Source organism: Embiotoca jacksoni, unplaced genomic scaffold (genome assembly GCF_022577435.1).
Source record: "Embiotoca jacksoni isolate LCO1_2020_lvr unplaced genomic scaffold, fEmbJac1.0.p SCAF_40, whole genome shotgun sequence".
NCBI classification, from domain to species: Eukaryota; Metazoa; Chordata; class Actinopteri; family Embiotocidae; genus Embiotoca; species Embiotoca jacksoni.
Window position 1 is genome coordinate 1,096,810 of NW_027185393.1, and position 16,076 is coordinate 1,112,885.

A 16,076-nucleotide genomic window follows, 5' to 3' on the forward strand; every position below is an offset into this window, starting at 1 on the left:
TTATCCCACAAACTAGGAAAGTATCTTTATTTTGTGTCTTTATTATGCGAGCAAAAATAACAGTTTTGAGAGAAAATTTCTCGCACTGCAATCAAAACAAGTTTGTAAGTAAAAATATATGAACTGAAAATAGAATTATTTGCATTTCCAACAAATAATTGCTCACCGTTTTGTTAGTTTTGGTCACAGAATTCTGAAGTTTGCTTATGAAACTGGACTTCAAAACGAATCAAAAACTTTTGCTTTCAAAAGTCAGGCTGTCACATTTTAAAACATTTCAACAGTAAAGAGCAATAATAATAATAATAATGATAATAATAATAACAACGACGTAGGCAGACATGATGCAGCTCAACACAGTCCTCTGCTGTCGGAGGGAGCGAGGCGTAGTCCCGCCCACTTCATCCAACTCAACTGGCAAAGGGTTTCAATTCGTAAACAAAAAGTCTAGTTTCATAAGCAAAATTCTGAATCTGTGACCAAAACTGAGCAAATTTATGTGAAATGTAATCATTTTATTTCAGTTTATATATTTTTACTGATAAACTTGATTTTTTTATTGCAGTGTGAGAAATTTGTTTGCATATTAACGACACAAAAATACCTTCATACTAACTGTTGATGTGGTGTTTGAAAGATGAGGCTGTTGACCAGGGAGAGTTTCCATCAGTCAGATGGGATGTGGGGAATCCATAACACAGGATCCTGATGTCAGTCAGGATATTTCAGCCTCCACTGCTTTCATTTTGACCTTTTTTTAAATTTGTTATTCTCAACTCTTTTTTTTTTTTTTTTAACTCTGTGTAGTACAAGCCTCCAGTTTAAGAAGTGCTTCCCTGAAGCTCCTCCTGACATGTTTCGTTCCAGGTGGGCTGTTTCGACCCGTACAGTGACGACCCGCGGCTCGGCATCCAGAAGATCCATCTGTGTAAATACAGCGGTTATCTGACTGTAGCCGGCACCGCTGGACAGGTGACTGTTTGTTTCTTAGTAGTAAACTGTAGGTGTCAAACCCTTCCTAATGTTTTTTGCAAGTGTAGCAAAATAATGTCTCAGAGTTTGAATGAACAGGCTGTTCTTTAGTTGAAGGGTTGGACTTTCTCTACAAGCATTATTTGTACCATCACAATTTGAAAGCTGATCTTGGTCCCATTCAACTTACGCAAGTGTGATTTGGACACTTAAAGCTTTCAGTCTATAAACATCAAGAATGGACTTAAATGGGAAAGTATGAAACATTGAGTGTCCAGCAGTTAAACTTTAGAGATGAATTATATTTTCATTTTCGCTCTGCGATTTTTAATGAGAAAAGGAGGTGATGTCATTTTAAGGATTTTTACCTGATAATTTTAATGAAAAAAACATCTCCGATACAAAGTTCAGTATTTTACATCCATCTTAAAACAGGGGATTTATCATGATTTATTATTTTATGGTTTTTAAATTGATGTGCTGATTCCTCATTTAATTGATGGCGACCCATCATTATGTCACCCACTGGTTTGTGAGCTGTCCCATTTGAACGCTCTCCTTCAGGCCTGACATCTAATTAGAAGGACCTCCACCACCAGGACACTGATCAGGAGTGGATATAGTGAAGGACATCTTAATGAATGCATTGGCTTCCCTCCTCAGAGTCTTACATCCTTTTTTATAAACAGTTGATGATTGACACTGAGCTAGTGGAGCTAGCCGGTTAGCCTGTTAGCATTGGTGCGTGAACAAAGTGAACCGGAGAGCTGTTAGTTTGTTCAAAGGTCGACTGTTTCCTGCTGAGTGAATAAATCGTCAGGTTTAATGGCTCCACTGAACGCTAATGGTTAAACTTTCCACGAATAGCTGACTGTAACTGAAGCTTCAGGGTCGCAGCGACCACATCAACACTGCAGGGGCAATCTGTTGCAGATAGAAACCAACTGCTAGATGTCTCTAAATCCTACCAACTGCTCCTTTAAGATGAAAAATGTGAGACAGAAGTGAGTTTAAAAAAACCTGAAACCTGGAGAAAATCTGATTTGTTTCAAGCAGAGTGATGATATGATGACTAAACGTGTGTTTTAGGGATGTTTTGTTTTTGTGTTTCATTACGTTTTCTACCACGGACAGAAAGAGTCAAACAACAACAGTAAAAGTTTAAATACGTGACTGAAAGAATATTTCATGAAGTGCTTGGAGGGAAGTTAAAGTCCTGTGTTGTTTCCTCCATTCTCTGATCTGTGCACGCACACGTATGTAGAGTGAGAAGTCGGTTTGTTCACGCATATTATTTAAAGAACTGATTGTCCGAACTATGAAAATCCACCACATCAAAATCCATCTCTGCACGCACACATCTGTGACCATTTAATCTACAGTGTGACTGTGAGTATCACTCGTCTCCTCGTGGGGGCTGCTGATATTCGTTATGTTATGTCCTTCGCCGAGGCCTCGTTGGACGTGACGCCATCCTGCTGGTTCACGGTGTGTTTGTGTTTGCAGATCTTGGTGCTGGAGCTGAACGACGAGGCAGCAGAGCAGACGGTCGAAGCCAAAGTTATAGACCTGCTTCAGGGCCAAGAAGGATTCCGCTGGAAGGTAAAGAGACTCAGTCGGTGTCTTTAACAGGACAAACATCTGCAGAGAGGCCACTTTAAAAACACCTCCATCCACGTTAACACACACACAGAGCAACGGAGGACAGAAGACCACAGAAGAAGAAGTGTTGTAGCTCTCTGTCTGCTGCTGGGAAGCATTTCAGTGACAGAAAGATTTAGATGTAGCTTCATCACAGAACCACTACAAGTCCAATGATGGTCTCTGCAGGTTTTTCCTACAACACCAAGTCAGAGGTTTTTTTTTGGAAAAGTTTCATTTTTGGGGAGAAAAATGCAGATTTAAGGCCGCGGGGTGTTTTTGGTCAGCTGACCTGAATCATCACGTCTGAAGCTGAAATATTTCCAAACTAAACTCCTCCTCTCAGATTGACTGTCTGCCTGTCTTTCTGCCTGTCTGTCTATCTGTCTGCTGCATGATGACATTGAAGCTTCTCCGTGTCGCTTTAAAGAAAGAGTAGCGGATGTTTCACCAGTGTTTTAGTTTTCCTCCCATTGTGGTAAACCTGAAAAACATTTTAGAAATATATTCTAGCCATATTTTTAATTCATTGTTTTTTTCTGAAGAAGGAGCGAACACAAAACTATTTAAATGTTTTGGGGGAAAAACTGTCATGACTGAATTTGGCATCGCTGCTGGTTTGAATAGTTTTGATGCCGGCGAGTGTTTCACATTTTGGTGTTAATTATTGTTGGTGTGTAAAAACCTTTATTCTGGACAGGCGGCCAAAACAGCTGCATTTATAAAGATAACAGTGGATCTGAGAGACAAATACATGTCAGTTCTTATATTTACCTAACAGCAGGGTTTCTGTCCTTCTATCATTGTTTGCCATCAAACGCTGGACTTCTTGCAGCAGTTGAATCCTCCTCTCGTCCTTTAGGGCCACACTCGGCTGGACGTGCGTGAGGAGCCGGTGATGTTCCCTCCGGGCTTCCAGCCCTTCGCTCTGGTGCAGTGTCAGCCCCCCGCCGTGGTCACCGCCCTCACCCTGCACTCAGAGTGGAAGCTGGTGGGCTTCGGCACCAGCCACGGCTTCGGGTTGTATGACTACCAACAGAAGAACAACGTCCTCATCAAGTAAGGAGACACAGCTGTATGTGTACGTGGAGGTTCCTCCAGTTTGGGACTGCTGCAGAGTTACATGCTGGAAAAAAGTTCAAGTAACAGAGTTTATTAGATACATCTGTAAACTGTGTGAGTGAGAGTGTGTGTGTGTGTGTGTGTGTGTGTGTGTGTGAGTGAGTGAGAGTGTGTGTGTGTGAGTGAGAGTGTGTGTGTGTGTGTGAGGAGGTCAAAGATCACAGTATCTACTAGACAGGCAGCGTTCTTCAAATACTGAAACAGATGTATTGAAGTTGTTTTTTTTATTCTTGACAGTTTTTTAAAATACTGTTTTGTCCTTAAGTGACTCGGTGTAATTATTTTGTGTATTTTAGACATATTATAGAAAACTACGGTTGAAATACAACATTAACGACCAAAATGATCAAGCAATCAAAAATGAAATGTAGAAAAAAATGTCCCAGAGGTTACAAAAGGGTTAAAACGTCTGAAAGCTTTTTAAACCATTGAAACGAAATTATTTTTATATTGACGTTACATTTTAAGTGCAGGTTATTTTGCTCATTCTGTGATCCTTGCGTGTACTAATACACACACATCTTTGCAATAAGACACACACGAAATTACACATTGGTTCATACTTAATTAGAAATGAGGAATTTTAATTTGAAACAGATACAGGAAGTTGCAGCAGGAGGCTTTTATTGTGAAGTAGCTACAGGAAATGTATATCTGCAACCAGCAATAAATATCTGAACTCTTGAGGTAACATTAACACATTTGATAATCTTGCTAATGAGTTTATGTTTTTTCCAAATTGCAGGTGCACACTAAACCCGAGCGACCAGCTGGCCATGGAGGGTCCTCTGTCCAGAGTGAAGAGCATCAAGAAGTCCCTGCGCCAGTCCTTCAGGAGGATCCGACGCAGCCGAGTCTCTCTGAGGAAGCATCACGTCAACAACGCTGCCAAGGTAGCAGCGCCGAGCCGCTCGGCCTCCTCACGTCCAGGTTCTTCTGTCCACACTTCGCGTCCAGGTCCTTCTGTCCACCTCCTCACGTCTGTACGTCTCTCCTCTCTGAGCAGCTGCAGGAGGCCAACGCTCGTCTGGAGGCGGAGCTGGCGGAGATGGAGCTGGCTCCCGTCCAGAGGAAGATCGAGGCTCGCTCCTCAGACGACTCCTTCACCGGCCTCGTACGGACGCTCTACTTCGCCGACACCTTCCTCTCAGACAGTGAGTTTCCTCATCCAACACTTAGCCTGAAAATAAAACGGCCCATCAGGAAACGGATCATTTCACATGAACAAAAGGTTTCTGTCCCTTCTGATGTCCCTTCTGATGTCCCTCAGAGCATCTCCATTCACGTCTCCTTATTTCCTTGTAGGTTCACATAACACACCCTCCCTATGGGCGGGGACTAATGGTGGCTGTGTGTTCGCCTACATGCTCCGCCTCCCTCCTGTCGAGCACAGAGCAGACGAGCCCATCACCGCACACCCAGGTGAGGAACACAAGGTTATGACATGTGGGTGGACTATTCTCTGACCTCTGTCCTCCTGCTGTAACGGCCTCTCTCCTCTGACTCCGCCTCCTTTACTTCAGCCAAGGAAATCCAGCTGATGCACCGCGCGCCTGTGGTTGGTATCGTGGTGCTGGACGGTCACGGGGCTCCGCTCCCCGAACCTCTGGAGGTGGCCCACGACCTGGCTCGCTCACCGGACATGCAGGGATCACATCACCTGCTGGTCATATCGGAGGAACAGTTTAAGGTCAGAGTCACACACACCAGTGGGCCACCGGTCGGTCTTATGTTCAAGGACTTCCATTTTCACAACGTTCTTTTTGAATGGAGAGTGCCAGTGTTGCATTGTGGGTTGTTTGTAGTCTTAATGTTGTAGGGTTAGCAGATGTGTCTCCCACCATCTGTCAGTCAACTCTTAGTATCACATGATGATCTGAAAAATGCTGACTGCCAGTGTCTTCTGACAATTTAGTAATTAAATACTATTTGATAATATAATCAGCACATTATTTGATCATTGATTTGATACAGCGGACGTGATCTGCTACCGGTGAGATTTGACGATCAATGCTGGATAAAAATGAGTTTCTGCTTCCTGAAGGATTCTCCTTCATCGCTTTAGAAAATGCTGATTTTTTTTTTTTTTTTTTTTTTTTAACCCTGGAATTTTTTTTAACACGAGTGAACTGAACACTTTACAAATAAAAACCTCTAAATATATTTTCACATTATCTCAAATTTGCTGCTTACTGCATAAATTGTACCACAATAATTTCTCTCGGTGAAGAGCTGATTTTGTTAAAAAGATGTGAAGTTGAACTGATGTGACTGATGTTTCAAACTGAGGTGTGTTCCTGTGTTCAGGTGTTCACGCTGCCGAAGGTCAGTGCGAAGATGAAGTTGAAGCTGACGGCCGTGGACGGCTCCCGAGTGCGACGGGTGGGCGTGGCCTGGTTCGGCAGCAGTCGGACCGAGGACTACGGCGAGAGCGGCCTGGTGGTTCTGACCAATCAGGGCGATGTCCATGTGGTGTCACTGCCGCACGTGAAGATGCAGGTTCATTACCCCTGTGTCCGCCGAGAGGACGTCAGCGGCATCGCCTCCTGTGTCTTCACGAAGCATGGACAAGGTAAAGACACGCCCACATTTATACCGCTGGACCAACTGAGGTTATTTCAGTTCTGTCTTATTTGTAGAGCGCCCAATCACAAGATAATATATTACAGTACATCACCAGTGAGGACCAGACTGGATAAAAAAGTGTTTGTATCTTCAGGTCTGTAAAATGGTTCTGATCCAGAAGTGTCTTCAGCTGCAATACCAGTGAGTGCCACTAGAGGTCGGCTCCAAAAAGCCTCCGGCTCCATAGACTCCCATTCAACTTCTCTCATCAAATCCAAAGTGAATAAAATGTGTCCATCAGTTATCTCGGTGTTGTTAGCTAAAGTCACTCCTTCTTATTAGTTTTCTGGAGGTCCATCTGAAAATAATCCCTCATTCATTAGAAAAGAAGATTCAAGAAGACCTGTTTTTGGGGGCGTGTCTGTTTGATTGACAGGCCTGTGGTGCAGTCAGGTTACAGCTATCGGTGGGCGGGACGTAGTATTGTCAGGTTTCCGATCAGATCGGTCAGATCCACCTCTGGCTCCTCCCCCAGCTCGTCCAAATATGGTCACTTCCTGCTCCAAACCGCTCCGAACTAACAAAGATGGTGACGGACAGAATCTGAACTGGAGGATTCATAACGTTCACAAACCAACGGTGACATCACTGATGGTTGATGACATCACTGATGGTTGATGACATCACTGATGGTTGGATCTTGGTGAAGACCTCAGCAACTACAGCCTCAAACAGCCCATTGAAAATTGTCAATACGGTTTCACTGTGGTTATTGACACGGGTCCAATCCCAGCTGTCCTCTCGGCCCTCCGCTCTGCAGGGTGTCCTGTTTCATTCAGGGGTCATCCAGCCCTCCAAACTGAGCGCTTTAAGAAGCAAATGGAGACGTACAAGACAAACCGAAACAACGTAACATGAAAAATGGCTGACATTGTTTTGTAATCTGGAAGTGCAGCTTTGGGATAATACAACTATTTCTGGTTCAAACAGATGAATGAAGTCTTGTTTGTGAGCATAAACAGCAGATTCTCTGAGTTTCACTGTTTGGTCATCATACTATATATTTCTATTTCTGAGACTTAATAGAATAATGGAGGTGAATTTGGGATCCTGACTGGTGTCCCATTGCCTTAGTTTAAGATTTCAAGCGCTGCACCTTCTAGCGCCGTTCTGAAGGGCTCGACCCGACAGAGGCCCTGCTGAACGGGGGCGGGGCCACAGTGTGTGTGCTTTCCCATTCACACTGGTACACAGCACCAGACTTGGTATGTTGATGCTGAAGTGGATTTGTTACGGAGATTCGACCTCCAGTGTTCAGCTCTGAATGCTGCTGCATTCTTAAGCTTGTTAAAGTCTACTTTCTGCAGCCCAGAAACAAAAAGGACGAAGTGTTTGTCCTGTTTTTAAGTCCACAGAAGTCATGTTGTTTGTGTTCTCCTCTGTACCAGTTGTCTCTGCTCCTCCTTGTTTTTAAAAGCCCCTTTGTGCCGGTGTTTTCCTCCTCCAGGCTTCTACCTGATCTCTCCGTCTGAGTTTGAACGCTTCTCTCTGTCCACCCGCCACCTGGTGGAGCCTCGCTGCCTGGTGGAGGCTCCTCTCCACTCAGGCTCCGCCCACCAACGCCGGCTCCAGTCCGACGGAGCTTCGTCTGCTCACAAGTAAGCACAGTTCAAGTCTCTGTGTTTTCATCTTCTTCCAGGATGAGTTGTCACAGGAACTGATGAGTCTTTGTCTTCTGTGTCCTTCTAGGATCAGACAGGACAGCGAGGACGCAGGTAACGTGTCCTTCACAGATACTTTGTAGTCATAGAAACCAGCTTCATACTAAATGTGCATGTTCACTGAGGAACATCACATGTTTACGTGTGTTTGATGTTAACTCTGTGCATGTGCTACTGTGCTGCCTGTTTACACACACACACACACACACACACACACACACACACACACACACACACACACACACACACACGCACGCCCTGTTAGTGGCTGACTACTGACGTGTGTCCTGCCTGCTGCTGTGTGTTCCAGACAGTGCAGCTAGACGTGTTATGGAGCATGCTTTGCTGAATGACGAGAGTGAGTACTGAACATGGAGGATGTAGTGAAACTCAGAGATGATGATGATGATGATGATGATGATGATGATGATGATGATGAGGAGGAGGAGGAGGAGGAGAAGAAGTCCCAGAGGAGCTCTTCTGTCTCTGTGTTTGGATCTTTTTAGCATCTGGCTTCAGGTGTGTTTGCATCATGTGCTGCTCTGAACTGCTGTCAGCTTTGTGCTCAGTGAGCCAGCTGGACAGCTGAGCTGTCACTCAGCATGACTTCCTGTTGTGGCTGCGCTGCTGCTGCAGGTCTGATGTCAGTGTGTTGTGTTGTGTTGTGTTTAAAGGACTGTAAGTTACAGTGGTGTTGTGTTTTGTTGCAGAAGTCCTTCAGGAGATCCAGAAGTCACTAGAAGGAGACCAGACGTAAGTATGAGTCCGTTCAGTCTGTGACAATCATTTCATGAATTCATATTTATTAATAAATTGGAGCGGCTCTGAAGTTCGCTGCTCAGTAAACAGTTGAAAATGTTAAACATGAAGTCTTTTAGATTTTTGACAGATATTTTTACTTATACATTTAGTACAGAGTTAGGCTGTCACAATATAGTGATATTAAAGGAAATATTGATATTGTGTCCATTTTATTTATCTTTGTTTGTCTTGATTGAAATGTTTCAATAAAAGCAGCTGTGCCTCCACTCTGCACTTCTGTGGTCGTTCTCATCAACTGAACTCACTACAGACTTTTCATCCCAGCCAAGTTTTATTTTTTATAGATATTCATGTTTGTAATAGATGTGACATTGAGCTGGAAATCAACATACATGGAAGGTGTTTAAATAAAGGCACTTAAACTGCAGAAATGTTTAAAAATCCTGATGCTCAGTGAGGTGGAGTTTTTTCTTTAAAAAAAACACAAGAACCACTTACAGTATCATTAGAGTATTGAATCAATATGAAATTTGACTTGTTGTTTTTGCCTCAATGAATGATGAAATAATGTTTGAATAATAATCTGACGTTCAGAGAAAGCCTGTTAAACTCAGTTCTTCTGTGACGGTTCTTCATGACCAACTTTGATGCTTCTTCTTTCAGATGAGTTGAGACTCATGAGTTGATGACTGAAACAGGTGTCTGACACCAAAAGTGTTATTGTGATGCTGAATGCATTTATTAATTAATAGAAGCATCCGTTCATTAGAGGGCTCTCTTCCAGCCTCGCGTACCTCCAGTGGTCAAACACTCAGAAGCAGAATCAGCTTCATGTGCGCTCAATTTGACTTTGAATTTCAGTTCTCTCAATCAATTTACAATTTAATTCAGTACAAAAGAACCAGAACAACAAATCCTAACAAAGTGTGAGCTGGTGTTTTGGACTTTAGAAGTGAGAATTACAAGTGAACATGTAGCATCCCGTCTGTAACTGTCCTGCTGATGAAGTGTTGTCTGCTCTGCAGGTCGTTCCTGGAGAATAATGTGAAGAGTGCTGTAGCTTGAGAAGCTTCTCTGGATGGTCCAGGTGAGAATAAAGTGGCGGCATGTTTTTCATTCATCAGCCCCTCCAGGAGTTTTTGGGGATTATTGTGATCAAAAATGTTAGATTTTTGCACCAGATTGCTTTAAAAATTGCAATTTAATTTGGGTTTTAAGTGAGTTTTTTTGAATTGCTAGTCAAGAAAGAAAAATGAAAAAAACATTTTAAGCACTACCTGATAAAAGAATAAATATATGATCACGTCCTGTGATAATAATCCTGCTGCACATCACAGAAATATTTTAGTTACATAAGGTCCTAAAAGGTCCTAAAATGTCCTAAAAAGGTCCTGAAAGCTGCGTATGTTTCCAGAACAGACCGTCTGTGACTGGAATATAGAAACAAGGACGACATCAGCTGTCAAAATAAGAGCTTTAAATGCTGTTTAATTCATGTTCATTCAACACATAGACCTGCTGGATGAAACAAACAAAGAGACGTCTCTGACAACTGGACGTGTGGAGAAAACTCATTTAACATCCAGTAATATGGAATCACTTCCTTTGATCACAAACATTTAATCATCATTTTAATGTGAAGAACACATTTCAAACCAACCTCATCACTTCCTGTTTCTCCTCTTGTTCTATTTGGTGATGAAAACAGGAGCAGAGACTTTCTGATTAAATGTTATTTCTGTTGATAAAGTCCGTTTTATTTGAAAAGATCTACTTTATGTTGTTAACATTTTCAGCACAGATTCAGATGACGATGTTTTTGTATGAAAAAAAATTGCAGGAATTTAAAAACATTGCGAGCTACGCAAATATTGCAGAGTTTGCTTGAATTTGCGTTGATTATTAGGACCACCAGTTTTCCTGGAGGGAGTGATTAGGTCCTGAATCATGACGTCGTGGACAGTTTCAGGCTCAGAGTTTGTCTGCTGTGTCCTCAGAGAGCCGACATGCTGAGGTGTATGAAGCAGACCGCAGTCGTCCTGCAGCAGCACTCGCCCCCAGCTCAGCTGACACACCTACTACTGACCCCTGACCCCTCGCCTCAGTGACTGCCACCGACCCCGCCCACTCACCCACCCCAACCTCCCCTCCACTGACTCTGAGCTCTGGGCCCCCGTAGAGACACCGCGGGGCTCCCGGCGGTGGTGCTGAGGGTGGAGGGAGACACCAGCTGTGCCTAAGGACCACACACTGTCGCCTCGGCGTGGTCGCGACCATTTAACCCAAAGCTACATGAAGCACATTCCTGACTAGTGACCAACGCCTCAATCCATCCAACCAGCAACCGTACGGCTGCTGCAGACGCCATTTAAATCCTCACACCTCTCTGAAGGCCTTCATCACCGCCAGCCTGGACCTGAGTCTTCAATCACCGAACTCCGCCTGCATCTCTCGAGCCTTCATCTCCTCACAGGGACACAAAGCTGGAGGACATGTGGGGGATGATCTGAATAATGTTGACAAAAGTATTTTGTGATTTGTGCCTGTTTTTATTTTCATTTTTTTTTTTAATTTGAAATCTTACATTTATACGGAAGCCCACTTGTGCCAGGAAAAAGAAAAAGATCAAAAGTTTAGTGATTAGAAAAAAACAAAATTCACATGATGTGACATTAGATTAAAAATGAGATGCCACCAAAACATCTGTACTGTTGATAATAATTGATACATTACCCCAATATTAATTTTAAGTTAAACTCATGAGATCCAACGTCAAAGATTGAGATACTAAATGTTTTTTTATTTTTTATTATTTTTTTTTTTTTTTTTAATGTAAAATAATAGAATGACTCAGGAATCATGTGCTTTGAAGCCAATGCTGTTAAAAAGAAAAGGGGGTCAGGATTACTTTTTTCAATCAAAACTTTGTTGTGTGCCTAAAGTTTTTTTTTTTTTAGTCAAGATCTTGACAAGCATCTTAATTTATACTTCATTGCAGTTTTTACTCAAAAAGTCACAAATTTTAACCTAAAAAATTTGACATTGTGTCCAATAATTTTGGTTTTGTAGTTGTTGTTTTTTTGTCATAATTGATTTTTATTTGGTAACTCAACTTTCACGTGGCATCTTGTATTTTTGACTTATAGTTTTTACATCTATCAGTCTTTAAATATTTATTCAGTAAATCATCATTATTACTTGACTAAATTACTTGCTATTTTTGTCATAACTTTCTAAAAATTTTACATCAGAAGTTGTCACAATTTGCCTTCTATTTCTTAATTTGTTTCTTATTTTGTCATAAATGAGCTCCGTACTATTCAGATGAACAATCAAGCAAAATGTTTAGTGATGCCCCAAATGTTAGAAAAGAAAAAGTTGTTTTGTGTATGTTGAACCACACTGATGTTAATTTTTGGTTTTTTATTGACTCAACTTTTACTAAATTAGTAACAGCTGCTACAACCCCGGCCCACCCCACGCCCGTCCACTCTAAGGTAAACCGGCCATAGGTACTTCTGCACTACTGCAGAGCTCACAATGCTGTACTGTTTTTTGGGGAGCAGCTTTCTATGGGGTTTGGATTTGAATTATTTTTTATGTAAACTATTTTTTATGCCAGAAATGAATGATGTAATTTAGGAATGTAATTGTAAGCTATTGTAGTGACATGTTTTTAAGATATATATATATATATATATATAAAATTATATATATATAGTTATATATATAATTTTATATATAGTATGTATGTGACTCTGTACCTGTGGGCCTGTTGTAACTGGGGTTGGCTGCTATTTAGATCACACAAGGAAATATTTTGGTACTGTGTCTCAGAGTACTTGGTATATTAGCATCAACGTAGAATATATTTTTGTAGTGAACTGATTAAGAACCCTATTTTTTTTTTTTTTTTTTTTTTTAAGTAACTTCACACTACAGTTTTCTTGATAATTATTACATGTTTTTCCCAAGAATTATGTGTCTGGTTTTATTTTCTCCTCACGTTGATGTCTATATTTAATAACTGGATGGTTTTCTCCAACTTTCATCGTTGCCGAGCTGCAAAGAAATCCTTGACAGTGTATGAGAGAATCTCTGCTCAACATTTAGACTCTCAGCCATCTTTTCAGCCCGTCTGCTGCTGCTCAAACGCTCGCTGCTCTTTCAGTGTCCGTTTCCCTTCCAACAGCTCTACTCCTGGTCGGTTGGAGCTGCAGCGGCCGCGCCGTCTCTGGCGAAGTGGATAAAGGAGGGATCAGCTGTCATACATGCACCGCCAAGAGTTTTGATCATCCATTATAGAATGAGGCGCTTTGTCCACTAATTGCCTCGAGCCACAGTGGCCTCTCTGCAACCTGATCTCTCTGAGGACCCGGCTGAGTCTGAGCCAGATAAGGACGACCCCACAAGATGAGTCGGTGCCATTTGCAAACTGAAGATGTTAAATGGGCTATGAAGTGCTGGCTGGATGCCCGGGCCTCCTGAATCACATTTACTGTCTTTTGTGTTCAGGTCACAGCTTAATCATTTGATCCGAGTTGTGTAGAAGTTGTTTTTTGACTGATAGCAAGTAGCTGTGTGATGCACTCGATTTGTAATATTGTGTTTGATGATACGATACGAGTCAATCTCTGAGAAAGAACAGTGAAAGCTGTGGACTCTGAAGTGAGACTGAACGGAGCAGTGACACATTTTTACTTGTTTTATCGCCGTACTCTAGAAAGTCCTGAAAAAGGAACAACGAAACTAAAGTGCTGCCGTGCTTTAATCGCTTTTATATGCAGAGAAGATATTTCTAAAATGACCAAAACGTAAGTAGACACTGAATAGTTATGGACAGTTTTCACTGAAATGAAGCACATTTATTAAGTGATGTATCTAAGTACAGCTGATAAGATATCATTATTAAATAAATAATAAGGAAATATGTTGTACCATCCCCAAAAAGTTGGGATGTTGTGTAAAAGAAATTGCAAATCATGTGAACCTGTATTTCAACAGAAATAGAACAAAGACATATCAAATGTTAAAACTAAGACATTTTTATTGTTTTATGAAAAATATATGATCATTCTGCATTTAATGCCAGCAACACATTTAAAACAAATACTGGAAAAGTTGTGTAATGCTGGAAAAAAAAAAACACCTCCAGATTGTGATCCATCAGACCTCAGGACAGTTGTCCACTTCACCTCAGTCCATCTTCAATGATCTCGGTCCAGAGAAGGCGGCGGTGTTTCTGGATCATGTTTCTATCTGGTTTCTTCTTTGGAGAGTTTTAACCTGCATTTGTGGACGCAGCGATGAACTGTGTTCACAGACGATGGTTTTCACAAGTGTTCCTGAGCCCATGCAGTGATTTCCACTCCAGAATAGTGTGTTTTTAATGCAGTGCTGCCTGAGGGCCTGAAGATCACCACCATCCAATATTGGTTTCCAGCCTTGTCCCTTGTGTTCAGAGATTTCTCCAGATTCTCTGAATCTTTTAATGATATTATGAACCGTAGACGATGAAATCCACTAATTCTTTGTAGTTTTACATCAGAGTGGTGAACCTCTCCCCATCTTCACTGCTGAGAGACTCTGCCTGATGTGCAGGACAGACCTGAAGACAACCTAGATGTGTCTCACATCATCTTCAAGCAGCCCTAAAACAGAACCAAGCCTCCTCCATGTATTATTTCAGGTCTGGTGTTCTTTTCTTGGAAAGCTTCATCTGAGATGATGTGACCAGTTTTGTCTCATCTGTCCAATCTACATTCTCCCAGAAGCATTGAGGCTTGTCAATATGCATTTTTAGCAAATTCCAGTCTTTGGAAATGGAGTTCAGCTTGTATCTCTTTGGAGGTTTTCTTTGGCTCTTTGTTTTTACACCATCCTTTTGTTCTGAGGTTAATTTTCCACCTGCTACTGTGTTCACGGAGGTCGACTAGAATTTACAACTTCTGTCACAGGAACATCGAGCTGCTGGGAGTCTTTTCTATAGTTTTCTAACTTTTCTCGTTTTAAATTTACTGAATAACTGATTACAAGATTGAAGACGTGTGATACTATGCTAATTAGTGTGAATCCTTCTGCATATTTTTTTTTTTTAACAAATCCAGAACTTTACTTTTGAAAACATTTAACTTTTTTTTTTTTTATAACTTTTGCCAAAACTCTTTGCAGGAGATATCTTTCTGTCTCTCTCTTTGTTTTATTTTCTACAAATTAAGCAAATATCCAAAATCACGAGCTTACTCATAGGTCAAAGCCGTAAGAATTATATTTCACTTTTGGCACGTTTGGCAATATTGTGATATGATAGTCAAAGGGTTAGGTTGCAAGTCTTTGAAGTAGATTGTTGGTTCGATACCAGGTCGGGCCGATTCTTCTTGCATGTGTTTTCCCCTTTTCTCCCTCTAAAGCAGGAAGCAGCGAAGCCGCTATAGCAACACTGCATTTCAGCAGCTTGAGGCAAACTATTGCAGCTTACAGCATTCACACGCATTTTAGTTACTTAAACAGTTTGAAATATGAGAATAATCAAATTATATTATTTTAGGACCAATAAATGTGTCACAGCAATTTTACAGTATGTTTTTTGGTGGAAGCAATAATTCATCATTTGTTACACTTTCTTGGCTTCGTTCTGATATACCACAGGCATGTCGGTATAAATGAGACAATGAGCTCGAGACTATAACCCCAGGAACTGGCTGGCTGGTGTTATTTACCAATCTGGACTTATTTCAGATACTAGTGTCTGTACATGTGTTTATGTTGTGAATTTCTATATTGAAAAAACAAATTATTGTCTGACGGAACTGCTCACAATTTACTGGAGACCAAACGCGACTAAGTTGAAAGCACTTCACCCCTCATGGTGGTTATATTCTTTTAAACACTAACAGCTGGAGTACATAGCCAAACCAATGTGTCCACATACTTATGACCTGCTCTCAGATATACGGATCAAAATATATGGAGAAAAGAGGCCACTCCTTCATTTCAGCACACACTGAAGGAATCTCCAAGTCTGAGGAAACAGCCTGTTAATTAGTCCTCTTCCTCTCCGCTCTCTTTCCTCTCCTCTTCATCATCACCTATTGTTGATCCCTCCAAGCAGCACCTCTCACCTTTCCTCCCGAGCATTCAGCAGCTGGCCATACAAATGTCCGAGCAGCTCCACGACTGGCCAGATGGATGTGAATAATTCAGGATGTGTGGACGTGTTGGTGTGCGTGCGCTTCGGTGCACCGCACGCCCGCTCTCCTTTGTCGACGTTGGGTGCATGCGTCAACTTTTGTT

At 41.7% G+C, this 16,076-nt stretch overlaps 1 protein-coding gene across 2 annotated transcripts in view; it reads left to right on the forward strand.

Annotated features, from left to right (window-relative positions):
* The window catches only part of llgl2 (LLGL scribble cell polarity complex component 2), a 42,928-nt gene extending 30,168 nt beyond the window's left edge, over positions 1–12,760 (forward strand). Inside the window, exons 14-27 of one of the 2 annotated variants that reach the window (XM_069168541.1) lie at positions 868–972; positions 2,479–2,574; positions 3,476–3,672; positions 4,481–4,628; positions 4,742–4,889; positions 5,041–5,157; positions 5,259–5,425; positions 6,043–6,307; positions 7,808–7,958; positions 8,050–8,075; positions 8,332–8,379; positions 8,732–8,774; positions 9,809–9,870; positions 10,781–12,760. In XM_069168541.1, coding sequence (XP_069024642.1) covers positions 868–972; positions 2,479–2,574; positions 3,476–3,672; positions 4,481–4,628; positions 4,742–4,889; positions 5,041–5,157; positions 5,259–5,425; positions 6,043–6,307; positions 7,808–7,958; positions 8,050–8,075; positions 8,332–8,379; positions 8,732–8,774; positions 9,809–9,848 — 1,551 coding nt within the window. In that variant the 3' untranslated portion in view covers positions 9,849–9,870; positions 10,781–12,760. The remainder of the gene's footprint in view (positions 1–867; positions 973–2,478; positions 2,575–3,475; positions 3,673–4,480; positions 4,629–4,741; positions 4,890–5,040; positions 5,158–5,258; positions 5,426–6,042; positions 6,308–7,807; positions 7,959–8,049; positions 8,076–8,331; positions 8,380–8,731; positions 8,775–9,808; positions 9,871–10,780) is intronic. The other variant, XM_069168542.1, reaches the window with a different exon arrangement.
* Positions 12,761–16,076: the final 3,316 nt, after the last annotated feature.